We start from the raw sequence: 13,740 nt of genomic DNA, 5'->3' as shown, positions 1-13,740 counted from the left end.
CCCCAGACTTCCAACAATACATATGAAACATTTCAATATATTTATTTACATGCCTAGCTCTTTTACTGGACTCCCAAGTCTTCTCAAAGCAGGGATATCCCCAAGCCTAGCATGTTGGAGTTTATCAGACAACTCAGATACTGAACAAACAACTAGTGGTTCATTCAGTGCCTGTGTGGCAGAGATTGTGTCAGTTCACTTTCATAGTCTCCATGTCAGAGATCAAGAAACTGACCCAGGCATGGTGGCACATGCCTGTAATCTCAGCTACCTGGGGGGCTGAAGCAGGAGGATCGGAAGGTCTAGACCAACCTGGGCAATTTAGGAAGATCCTGTCCGAAAAAAAGGAAGAGCTGGAAATGTAGCTCAGTGGTAAAAATACCCCTGAGTTCAATCCCCAGTTTAAAAAAGAAACCGAGGCATAGAATATACACATCTTGTCCAAATCCAGCAACAAGAATCAGAACTCAAACATAAATCAGTTCTGTTTACTTCAAGTTATCACTAAAAAAGGTCTAGCATTATCCAATATAACTTTTTTTGACAATGGAAATATATGTGCTGATATGGTAGTTACTAGTCACTGTAGCTACTGAATACTTAACATGACATCAGTGAAACTGAGGAACCAGATTATAAACTTCACTTAACTGTAGTAATTTAAATAGATAAAGGTGAAGCCAGGCACAATGGTGCATGCCTGTAATACCAGAGACTCAGGAGGCTGAGAGAGATGGATCACAAATATGAGGCCAACTTCAGCAACTGAGCAAGGCCCTGAGCAACTTAAAAAAACCCCGTCTCAAAATAAATCATGAAAAGGGGTAAGGATATGGCTCAGTACTTAAGCACCCCTGGTACCAAAAGAAATAACTACCGCTTTAGCCCAGGCAGAAGTCTAAACTTCTTGCTCATGGTCTGGAGACTTGCAGCAAGCTATTTCATCTCACTGAACCTCAGTTTTCTTATCCAAAAATAGGACGGATGTTTCTCTGAGGTTATCTTTTAGCCCACATGAAATCATGTGAAAAGCACCAACACTGAATAGACAGAACATTTTCAGAAACACATGGTACTTGGACTGCAATGGTCACTGGGTTGGAGTCTTTGGCAGGGATAATGGTAGGATCAATCTATAAGACTGATGGGGAGCTCCAGGCCCAAGCACCAGCTGCTTGGTCTCAGGAAATAAAAATAGCACCACCTCCCTTCCCTTCACATATACACACAGAGTTCAGACCTCATGCAGCCCCAAAAGGGCAAGAAGAGACTTTAATCAGGGGTGGGAGGATCCACTAGAATCAGAAAAGAAACCGAGCGTGTGGGAGCAGAGGAGCCAGAGCAGGCGGAGAGGGCCCAGGGGGAGCTCTGGAGGAGGACTTAACCTCTCCACACCTCTAGCACAGGCACTGCACTGAGACAAAGCATGACAATGGCCCCTCTCAGCTGGAAGGGCACCAAGCGGCCCCATGCAGCCAGAAGTTGCCTGGCTTTTGGGCTCCAGCTCCTAGGTATGGCTGGTACTCATGGATTCAGCCCTTGTCCCCACTGAATGCTGGGAGGCCATCTTCAGGCAGAGCTCAAGAAGCTCATAGAGGGTTCCCACCACTTCTACTGGGCCCAAGGAGGCTTGGGATTAAGAGAGCAATGGAGAGAAACTGGAGTCTAAAACCTCCCTCTCTCCCCACCTGGGGTAGCACAGGGGAGAAAAAGTAGTCGCCTTCTGGCTCCAGGCCCGCCCAGACCCACAGCGACCAATAAGGTACAATCACTGGGACCAGTCACAGCCACTGGAGGTGGAGGTTGTTTGTTTTAAAAAAAAAAGACAAAAAGGTTACAGTCTCCTACAAGCACAAAGTTTAAGTTTCAAGACGTTAAAAAAAATCTGTCCCAGCCCAGGGGACTGAACATCAGAAGCCAGCCTGACCAGGCACGTGTGGACTTGGGGCAGGTCCACTGCTGCTTTCTTGCCCAGCTAGCAAGCACACCACCCCCCTCCCGCATCTAGTGCCCACCCGACCCAGCTCCCCGCTTCTGCTGCCGCTGTTGCCGTTGCCGCTCTGGGGAGTGACTCCAGGATGCTTTCGCAGAGACACAGGGAGAGGCTGAGGGGGTAGGCCGCGAGATCCAGCCAGATGGTTTAAAACTGTCAAGAGAACCAAGAGGCAGTGAATGGTGGTTATTATTGTATCCGGGTGGGCCTGCTCCAGGATGGTGGGTTGATCTGAGAGCTGCCACTGTACACAGAGTTCTGAAGGGTGGGGCTGGGTCCCAGAACATCCTTTGAGCACACTCTTAACTCAGCCAATCTTCAGCAGAGACCCGTGGGGGCACTGACCCTAAATCTAGCACTAGATAAGTATCGAGGGCTTCTCCACAGTTCCCCTAGACTGTTGCTATGGATGCTGCCATAAAGCTCTGTCAGTGTCTTACATATAAACTGAAGGTGCTTTCTTTAGACATGGGGACTCAGAGCTGGGTGCAGGGCGCACTCCAGTAATCACAGCAACTCAGGAGTCTGAGGAAGAAGAATCACGAGTTCAGGGCCAGCCTCAGCAACTTAGAGGCCCTAAGCAACTTAACAAGACTCTGTCTCAAAACAGAAAATAAAAAGGGCTGGGGATGTAGCTCAAGTGGTTAAAAACTCCTGGGTTCAATGCCCAATACCAAAGATAAAATAAAAAAAACAAAAAGACATGGGAACTCTGCAGGCCAAGGTGAGAGGGATACAGCTTTGGGTGATCCTCCAACCAGCACAGGCCTTAGAAAATTTTCTGCCCTCAAGTATCCCCCATGGTGCCAAGAACAATACTTAATAAGCCAGAGGCTGTGAATCAATGGCTGATGACCGAGCATAACCCAAAGATTAGCCCATGTGGTGCTTAAAAGACTATGAATTAGCTGTCAACCTTGATAACATGGAAGATGTCATATAAATCTAGATTTGGAATTCTTTCGAAAAGTACAACAGGCTGGAGCTACATGGTGGCAATGTTCCTCAAATGAGGCCCAAGCTCACCAGGTCGCCACTCAGCCCACCTCGATCACATGTGCTGCTGCCTGACCTGTGTATGTACCTGAATTTGTAACCCCACCAGGTACTGAGGTACTGTCTTAGATCTTTACATCAGAAAACCCAATTCCACATCTAGTTCCTCCACTTCCTGGCTCTGGAACCTTTAGCAGTTTATTCAGTTTATTCATCTATAATTATGGTAACACCTGCTGGGCGCAGTGGCATACATTACTGTAATCCTAACAACTTGGGAGGTTGAGGCAGGAGGATCACAAGTTCAAGGTCAGCCTCAGCAACTTAGTGAACACCTGTCTCAAAATAATAAAAAGGGCTAGGGATATGACTCAACGGAAAGCACCACTAAGTTCAATCCCCAGTGCCTCCACACCGCAAAATCACACAGTAACACTTAACTCAAAAGATTGGGTTTTCTGGCCATTTTTTTTAAGTACCAGAAATTGAACCCAGGGATACTTGGCCACTGAGACACAACCCTATCTCTATTTTATATTTTATTTAGAGTCAGGGTCTCACTGAGTTGCTTAACGCCTTGCCATTGCTGAGGCTGGCTTTGAACTCGCAATCCTCCTGTCTCATCCTCCCAACCCACTGGGATTATAGGCATGGGCCACTGTGGCTAGCAGAATTTTGTGTTTTTTAAATAGGAGAAAAAACACACCACATTTTTCACATGTCAAACGCATGGGAGTATTAGACTTCTGTTTTGAATATTAAGTAGGAATTGTGAACATGCTAGTTGAATCTAGAGGCCTCCTAGTGCCCTGGGCATAAGCTTACTAGGTATCAGGTGTTACATTTGACATACGTGATCTCATTTAAAGTTCAACCACTCTGAAAGGTAAATATTAATAGCATCCTCATTTCACAACTGAGGAAACTCAGGCTTAGTTGAGAGGCTCAGTGACATAGCTGAGTAGGCAAAGGAAATAGACTGACACCCAGGAGGTCTGACTGGTAGGCAGCTGGACTACTCCCTTGCACACATGGTACAGTGACTTTGTGCACTGGGCCACCCTCAGTATGATTAAATCCCAGGGGAAGTATGTTAAATTTCCATTTTTAGAAATCTGAGCTCCTTCTGGGTGATCTGTATGAACTGGGAGGAGTAAACACTAAACCTACCATCTGGGGATCACAGTCAACTTTGAGTAGAACATATCAACAAACCAAAGACTGTTTGGAAGAAAGGGGAAAAAATGCCTAAGAAGGCTTGTCCTGAATATCTAAACAAGAACAACTATGTCATCAGTTTCTCAATGTAAACACTACCTCCTCTTCAGAACTGCAGTCCTTTCTGTTAGAAAGGCACAAACAATTTCCGAGGGATCCAGAGGCCTTAAGCCATCAAAGTGATGGGAAACAGGCTGAGGAAATCAGGACCTGAAGCCTCAGAAACAGACACTAAAGAAAGATATTTAATTCTGTTTGAGAAATGGAATTACACGACGATTAACTGTTATGTTTCTGGAAACTTGGCACATGCACTTCCCTAGCCTCACTTGGGGCTGAACTAGAATAGGTTAAGAATTTTGTGGACATTTTAAGATGTGGAAATTTGGCACCTCTTTCCCACCAGGTGTTAACTCCACACAACCCATGGCTCCTTCCACCTCAGGCAGGAAAGCAGGAAGGCCCCCTACTTACATTTTTGAGAAACTCCTCAGCCACTATACGTGCACGGGCATTGACTGACAGCTTCATCTCACTGATCTCCTTGTCTATCTCCTCCATGAAGTGGATCACAAAGTCCACCAACTTGTGTTTGTACATCTGTTCTGTGTGGAAGTTGGTGATCAGAAAACTGATGTCATAGCCCTAGGGAAGGCAGGGAGGAGGAAGAGAAGAAACAGGAGAGAATTAGCCCCAGGGGACACTCAACTGGCCAGGTTTTCTACTCTACTTACCCACATGCTTCCAGCTGGCTGTGATCTTCTCCCAAGATAACTGGCCCTGTCAGTTAGGAGTCCACATCCTGTGGATCCAAACAACTGAACCCAGAAGAGAATTTTGTATATATCAGATGCCTCTGGAAAACTATCTGTGGCACAAAAAGCCCTGCATTCAAAATAAGTTAAGGGAGAATGGACTTGTAATCTTGCTTCAGAATAATCCAATCAAACAATAAAGAAGACTTTATTCCAGAGAATAAATAACATGGAAGAGGGGTGAGACTTGGCAGGTAAGAATGTCTTTTACTACAAGAGGGTGTGTAATGAAGAGCAATTTTATTTACTCTATGTGGCCACTGAAGTTAGCTCTAAGACCAGGAGAGAGAATTTGGCTCAAGATGAGGAAAAACTTGGCGGACACATCTGGTGTGTCTAATCAACACATCTGCCTGTTCTGCCCATGCTCTGCCTTGCAGCTGATAGGGATATTTTAAGTTAACCTGGTAGGGAGTCTGTGTAAAGGAGTCAAGTACAAAGTCAGACCACAACTGACCCAATGTTAACTGTGGCTTTGAAAAACTAAGATTTAAATTGGTGGCAGAGTTTAAAATGATTTCTTTTTCTTTCTTTTTGTGGTGCTAGGGTTTGAACCCAGGGCCTTGTGCATGCGAGGCAAGCATTCTATCAACTAAGCTATATCCCCAACCCGTTTAGAAGGATTTCTAATTCATTGTGCTCTTTCTGCTGTTATATTGTAGACTCTGGTAATGAGTGATGTATAGACCCTAAGATTTTAATCTTGTCTGCTACTACTCCAGCTGAGATGAAGGCTGACTCTCACCTCAGTCAGGGGGTATCCTATACCTGCAGAAGTAGCAGGCTGGGACTGTAGCCCAGTGCTTGCCTTGTGTTCATGAAGCCCTGGGTTCAATAGCCAGCACCACACACACACACACACACACACACACAAAAACAAAACAAAACAAAACAAAAAAACACCTAAGAAGTAGCAATCCTGGCTCAACAGACAATTATAGGCCACTCGGGCACAGAATCTCAGGAGTTAGAGACATAGATATATAAGGTCTTACCTCCACTGGCTTCCTTCGAAGGATAAAGAAGTTCTCTGCTCTCATCATCATAAAGCGCATGAACTTGTGGCATAAAATCTTCTCAATCTCATCAGCCTGGTGAGAGCAAAGGAAAAAAGATGGTTCTCTAAAGCTGACACGGGGAGGCCAAAAACAACTAGTAGCTTGGTATTTGGACCCAATTGCCCTCAGGCCCATGGGAGACAGTGGGATTTGGTACTGGGGTCAATCACTGACAGAACTGTGAATGGTGGGGACACAGATGCCAACTGAAAGGAGGATCTACTTAAGGGCCCCTCTATCCTAATGAAGCATTACTGTAACAGCATCCTAATCCATTCCAGGGGGGAATTCTGGCAAACCTCTTATCAGCTCTTTCACAGTCCACATCTCCATTCAAAGCTGCCTTTTTTTTGGACTGGGGATTGAACCCAGGGGCATTTTACCATTGAGCCACATCCCCAGCCCTTTTTGAGATAGGGTCCCACTAAGTTACTTAGGGTCTCGCTAAGTTTCTTGGGTTGGCCTCAATCTTGTGATCCTCCTGTCTCAGACTCCCAGCTCTCTGGGATTACAGGTATGTGCCACCATGCCCAGCAAAATGATCCTCAATTGTACTACCTAGATGATTCCTGTTAATTTCTTGCATTCTGCTTTTTCCAGTAGTGAGAATTGAACACAAAGATGTTCCACCACTAAAGCTACATCTTCATCAGCTCTTTTTGTTTATTTTGAGGTCTTGCTAAGCTGCTAGGGCTGGCCTTGAATTTGCAATCCTCCTGTCTCGGCCTCTAGAGTAGCTGGGATTACAGGCCTAGGCCATTATTAAAAAAAAAAAAAAAAAATCTCTCTTTTTCGTTTCACAGTACACTACTTCTCGAAATATGTGGCACATACCACCCAGGGTAACTGAAACAACTTTAGGTAGTCTCTTGTTTTAATGTCACTATACATCAATCAACAGAGTTTTCACCTTTTTTGGGGGGTGGTGGTAGGGTTCCGGGGACTGAACTCAGGGACACTTAAACACTGAGTCACGTCACATCCTCAGTCCTTTTTTGTATTTTATTTATAGAGATAGGGTTTCACAACTTTTAGTGACTTGCTGTTGCTGAGGCTGGCTTTGAACTTGTGATTCTCCTGCCTTAGCCTCCCGAGCTGCTGGGATTATAGGTATGCACCCCTGAGCCCGGCTAAGTTTTCACCTTTTGAACTATTTCAATATTTCTTAAAGAATTCTATAGCTGGGTGCTAGAATGCCCTTAATATCTCCCTATACCCGATGATCTTCCATTTATTTATTTTTTTAGTGGTACATTTTAATCATACATAATAGTGAAATTTGTTGTTACATACATGCACTCAACATTATTTGATCAATTTCATTTTTTTTTTTTTGTACTAGGGATTAAATCCAGGGGCCACATGCACTGGTTTACATCCTGAGTCCATTTTATTTTTTTAATTTTGAGACAGGGTCTCACTAAATTGCTGAAGCCCTCCCTATGTTGTTGAGGCTAGCCTCAAACTTGAACTCCTCTTGCCTTAGCCTCCTGAGTCACTGGGATTACAACCACCATATCTAGCTGATCTCCTTTATTATTATCAGGGATTGAATCCAGGGACACTCAACCACTGAACCACATTCCCAGCCCTTTTTTGTTTTCTTTTTTATTTTGAGACAAGTTCTTGCTAAGTTGCTGAGGCTGCCTTTGAATTTGTGACCCTACTGACTCAGTCTCCCTAGCAGCTGGGATCACAGGCTTTGCGATCTTACATTTTGAATAAAGACAGCAGACCTCATGTTGGAGCTTTATGTAGGCAATAGTACCTAGTTTGAATTGAATAATATTGTTTTTATTGTGTTTATTTTTAGAATTATAATAGATTGTGGAAAGTGATACTGTATTTCCATTTATGGCATAAAGTTTCTTTTCCAATTTGAGAAAGAGGAAATAAGTCAAAAATTCAAAATCTATTAAGTAAATTAACCATCTAGGTCGTACATGAATATGTCAAGCACTGTAGGGGTAGCAGGAAGTATAGATATTGGTGAAATGCTGTTTGAGGAAACATAGTAGAATTGGTACTTTTTAAGTTGTTGATGGACTTTATTGTCTTTATTTTTATGTGGTGCTGAGGATCGAACCCAGTGCCTCATGCATACTAGGTGAGCACACTACCACTGAGCCACAACCCCAGCCCCAGTACTTTATTTCTTAATCTAAGTGGCAGTGGCAGACAGTATGGCTATGAAATTGGTACCAGCATTGCTTTTTTTTCTTAAGTAAATGTATTCCTCATTCCTTAAGAGTGGTTCTGTGACCTGATCCCTAACTTGTCCTACAACCTTGGCTGCATTCTAATCCAGAGCAAGGTCTACTGGACATAACTGCTCATATTAGTCTTCTGACCTGCTTTGGCAAACCATTTCCTGAGTACATTCAAGCAAGCAGAACCTAAACTAAATATGCCACATTGGTCTGTTAAATGGGGACCCTTTACTTCGAAGAGAGCTCCTAACTATGGGCCTCCTGCATGGTGACTCACCTGTTTCACAGCGATGCTGACCCGGACAGAATTGATGGAGCCCTCAATCAGCACCTTTTCTTTCTCATTTCTGCTGATGGTAACGGGCTGTAATAGGAGTTCTTTGCTACTCCTGAAAACACAAAGTCACAGAGACCTCATTATTAGAGAAAGAAGAGTTAAGGTGACCTAACAGCAGGTCCTATCATCACTGAGACCATAGAATCCAAACGATAGAAGATTAACAAGCAAGAATGCTCCAAGACCGAAGCCAGGGAGCATATTCTGCAGCAAAAATAGCACAGGCCCTGGAGTCAGGACAAAAAGGTTTTGAAATTCAGCTTCCTGTTATGTTCCTTAGACATGTCACAGGATTGGAATTTTAACTTCCTCATCTGTAAAATGACTCTGATTCTTATTTCACAGGTGAAGATTAGGAGAAATCAAAAAGGCTCAAATGTCTAAACAGTGTGCCTACTACATGTTAAGAGCTTTGCCAAAGATAGCTGATTTTAATAATTATAGGCAAACCAATATGCCACTTAGGGGATGAGGAAAGCATCTGTTCCAGAATAATGACAGGCTAAAACTGAATAAACACAGTTTGGCCTCTTTTAATTTCTTCTTCTTGGGGGGAGATGGTTGAGGGTTGAGCCCAGGCATCATGCATGTTAGGCAAATACTCTTCCACTAATCTACATCTTCAGCCCTAAAGTCCTTTAATTATTAACCTAGAATGATTCACTTTTGTACCATTGGGACTCCTATAAGCTCAGGTCCCAATTTAACACCTCCAAATCTCTGATATCTCTAGGGATCTCTGATATCTCTAGGGTAGTTAACTGTGGCAGTCTGTGAGCTGTTAATATTTTTAAATGTCTAGTAGAAACCATGTATATTAAGAAGCATAACAGTAGCTGGGTGTGATGGTGCACATCAGTAATCCCAGAAACCTGGGAGGATGAGGCAGGAGGATCACAAGTTTGAGGCTAGCCTCAGCAACTTAAGAGACTCAGTCTCAACATTAAAAAAAAAAAAAAAGGTGTCAGGGGGTGGTCCTGGGGGTGTAGCTCAGTGGTAGAGTACCCCTGGGTTCAATGTGCAGTAATAACAACAACAGAGACATATAGAGATGGCATCTCAGATAACCAAATTATCTAAACTCTGCTTAAACTGCCAATGAATTCAATAAAGCCACAGGAGTTACTTCATGAACAGCCCTGTTCAGGCAATCTTGGCTCCAAAAGAAATATTCCCCTGGGTTTTGCCCCGCCAACCCACTGACCCTCTTTTCTTCACTCCAAATCAGGAATCACTGTTCACCTTGGCAGTAAGACAAATTATGTGAACTGAAGCTATCCTGACAATTCCAGGACATAGGTTCATGGCACTGCCTAAATAGCACTAATACTTTGCCCCCGATGATGTTTTCCTTTCCTACCTAACTTCCACCTCTGGCTTGTTGTGTCGTTCCACAACCTGGGAAGAGAAGTTCTCCAGGCAGAGGGCAGCCTGCAGTGTGGCCCGCACGGCACTCAGGTAGGGGCGGAGAGTGGCAGTCTGTAGAAAAAAAAAAAAAACAAGAGTTGGGGAGAATCAGAATCTGCCTCACCCACCCCACTGGTCCACTACTCCAGCTCTCCTGGAGCCAGGCTGGCCTGAGAGCATCCAGCTATGGGATGTCACAGTGAACAGAACCCATTAGGCTTTCAAGATGCCTTTCAGTCTTAAGTGTAGAGCAGTGGTTCTGAACAGGAAGCAATTTTGCCTGAGAAGAGACATTCAGAATAAACATATGGATTGTCATGACCTGTCTGGGTACAACTGGTATTAAATGGACAGGATTAGGGTTATGGTTAGGACAGAGGTGATGCTGAACATCCTGTGACATACAACAGAATCATCCAGCTCCAAATGTAAAAGGTGCCAAGTAATTGATCCAGAGGTACCCAGGTGAATGTTCTTAACCTCTACATTAAGCCAGTAAGCACAGAAGTCAACCATTTGCCAGGCAGTGAGCCAGCTGGGAATTCAAAGATGTGTAGATCATTTCTGCCCTCAAATAGCTCAACTGGGTGGAGGACATGTGGTTTAATGTAGGACGAAGTACAAAACAATCAGAATTATAAGTAATCTATATTGACAGAAAAAACTGGTTTTGACTGGATATAGGATCAGGAGTTTACAATGAGGAAAAAAAAATAGAATAAAAACATTCCCAGTAGAGGAATCAGCTTCTACCTACACTGGTTAGTTACATTAGTCAAGTTTTTTCTCACCTCAAGACATTATACAAGTTGAACACCTATCTGGAGGCTTTCCTCCTCTTTCTGCTCCAATCCTTCAGAGCTCAGCTTATTAGGGAAGGCCTCTTCCTTCCTCAAAGAAATCTTTCTTGACTTCCCCCTTCTTTGCATTTATTATAATTTACCATGACGTATCTTTTATGTCTCCCTGTAAAGTGATTTCTTTTTCACACTAGACTGTAAACCATGTCTACCTCATTCAGTTACATAGCTTGGACCTAGCTAGCTCAGTACCTCACATTTAATGTCTTACCAACTTTCTGTAGAAAAAAATGAAATAACAAGGATAGAATAAAAAAGGGCATTAGGGGCTAGGGATGTGGCTCAAGCGGTAGCGCGCTCGCCTGGCGTGCGTGCGGCCCGGGTTCGATCCTCAGCACCACATACAAACAAAGATGTAGTATCCGCTGAGAACTAAGAATAAATAAATAAATAAATATTAAAATTCTCTCTCTCTGTCCCCCTCTTTAAAAAAAAAAAAAGGGCATTAGCAGTAACAAGTATAAGGTTTCTGTACATGTGAAGCATTTTCGATTGTATAGATGAAGCTGCCAACAGAAGGCTGGTCTAAAATCATGAGGATCTTATACGCTAGGCTACTAAGTTAGCTTTTCTTTTAAACTGGGGCTTTCTGAGGAGGAAGTTACATGACTTCAGCTGCACAGTGGCTCTTTGGGGAATGGGCTGGAGAGGGAAGTGAGACAAACAGCAGAGAGGGTTATTCAAGAAGTTCTTATGAGAACCTGGACAGGGACAGTAAAGAGGACAGAGAACCACAAGAACTGACATTAGATGCAGAAGATAATGATATTAAAAAAAAAAACATGGTCCACTCATACAATAAAATGCTATTAAGCAATAAAGGAATAACTACTATGATACACACAACATGAATGGATCTCAAATGTATTAGAGCGAAAAGCCATACTTAAAAGTCTATATATTAGAGAACAGGGGTATAGTTCATTGGTAGTGGTTGCCCAGCATGTGCCAGGCCCTGGTTTAATCCCCTGCATCATGTAAAATAATAATAATAATAATAATAAAAAAAAAGCTAGTACATGAAAGAATTCCATATATAAGACAATATGGAAAAAGCAAACAAAACTATAAGGGCAAAAAAAAAAAATCAGTGGTATTTGGGGTTGGGGAAAAAGAGGATTACAAAGGGACTGGAAAAAATGTTGTGAGGTGATGAAAATATTCTGTACTTTGTAGCAATGGTTACATGCCTGTCAACATTTATAGATAATAAATATAAAGGTAAAATTTAGGTGGCCAACCCTGTGATGCCTTACTTTTATGGATAAAATAAGATAGTATGATGAAATGTCCCAAACTTGAATTTTTTTTAAAAATCAAGCCAGATATGGTGCATGCCTGTAATCCCTGCTACTACAGCAGCTGAGATAGGAAGATTCCAAGTGGCCTGGGTGACTTAGCCAGACCCTAATGCAAAATAAAATAAAATAAAATAAAATAAAAAAGCGCTGAGAATGTGGTAGAGCACCCCAGATTCCTTTCCAAGGACATTCCCTTCTCTCTCTCTCTCTCACACACTCACACACACAGGCATGGAGAGGTAGTTCAGTGTCAGAGAGCTTGTCTAGCATGAATGAGGCCCTGAATTTTATCTATTGAACCGCAAAAATAAACCATATTTCTCAGCGAGGTATGAAAAGTAGCACAGGAGGAATAGGCGGTTTAGACTGGCTTTTGAACTAGTGGTCTAATTTCAAAACAACTAGGTGATCCTTGAATGACAGCTGGGAATGCAGACTGAGGAGTCACCAGAACACAGGTCACCAAAGCCTGCAGGCAAGAAAAGTGATAAGAGGGAGAGGTGGTGAGCCACAGCCATAACTCCCTGGAACTATCACATATATGGAAGGGAAAGATTCCTAGGAAGGGAGGGATGGACAGTACGACTTTACATAAAGTCAACACAGTTTAGCTCTGAATAGGATGACCTGTGAATGGAGGCAACAGAAAGAGTGACCTTCCACTGGGATAGAAACAAGGTTGGAGGTACCCACCGGAGATCAAGGAAAAGTGGGCACCTGACTCGGTAAAACAGTGGAGTCAAGAAGGAAAGAGAGGACGAGGGGGTGTATTCACTGAAGCTCTAGTCTAGGCAAGGAAGTGGCCCTAATACATACTTCAGCGGCCTCAAGACAAGGCTATTGGGCCTACTGCGGGCCTTCAGGCACTACCACAAGCCTAGATACCCCGCTTCCGGCTTCCTCCATGCTTCAGGAATATTCTATACCTGCCTTGCATGCCCAACCAGGAAGCCGCAAGGCCTGCTTCTTATCAGCCAGTTCCCCTGCTTGCCCCTTCCTCACTTTGGCCCGCGCCCCACCCTTTTTCCAACCCTCATCGTGCCCCCACACTCTCTGACACCCCTCGGCCCCAGGTCACCGCGGTGAAGTAGCATCTCCCCTAAACCCGTAGCCTTAAGACAGAATTGAGGGGGTCCCTGGCGCGGGGCCCGGCTCTCTCACCATCGCGGGCGCTGGCTGGGCCGGAAAGCGGAAGTGCGGAAGTGGCCGGCCCCGCGACGACTGCCCTTTCGTGAGCAGCGCAGCCGCAGTCCCCGCCCGGACTTCCGGGCGGCACCATCTTATTTTCAGAACAGGGCAGGACAGTCTAGGAACGTTTGGATCTTCATGAAATTTTCACGCTGGGACTATCATGGTATCTTTAAAGTCCTGAAGCTCCAAATCACTAATCAAAAATTTCCCTCTACCCATGCATCTTTCCCTCATGCTTTCGACTCTTGGGCCACCTTTTCCCGTAGCCTTCCCCCTATCATACAATAGTACAGCCCGACCTTAGGTTGGGCACCAAATTAGGACAAGCCGAGGCGGAGAAGCTTACGTTCCTTC

General features: G+C 44.0%; 1 protein-coding gene across 1 annotated transcript; it reads right to left on the bottom strand.

The window, feature by feature from the left end:
• Nucleotides 1-2,164: 2,164 nt before the first annotated feature.
• On the bottom strand, nucleotides 2,165-13,474 carry ARPC4 (actin related protein 2/3 complex subunit 4; the record flags this gene model as incomplete). The annotated part of the gene is given in 7 exon segments (XM_081276193.1): nucleotides 2,165-2,518; nucleotides 4,682-4,852; nucleotides 6,018-6,113; nucleotides 8,568-8,679; nucleotides 9,988-10,106; nucleotides 13,357-13,428; nucleotides 13,430-13,474. Coding segments are annotated over 7 exon segments (633 nt in total). The 3' UTR covers nucleotides 2,165-2,500.
• Nucleotides 13,475-13,740: the final 266 nt, after the last annotated feature.

Source organism: Spermophilus citellus (assembly GCF_964194105.1).
Source record: "Spermophilus citellus genome assembly, chromosome: 19".
NCBI classification, from domain to species: domain Eukaryota; kingdom Metazoa; phylum Chordata; class Mammalia; order Rodentia; family Sciuridae; genus Spermophilus; species Spermophilus citellus.
This window is presented reverse-complemented; position numbering and strand designations above follow the sequence as displayed.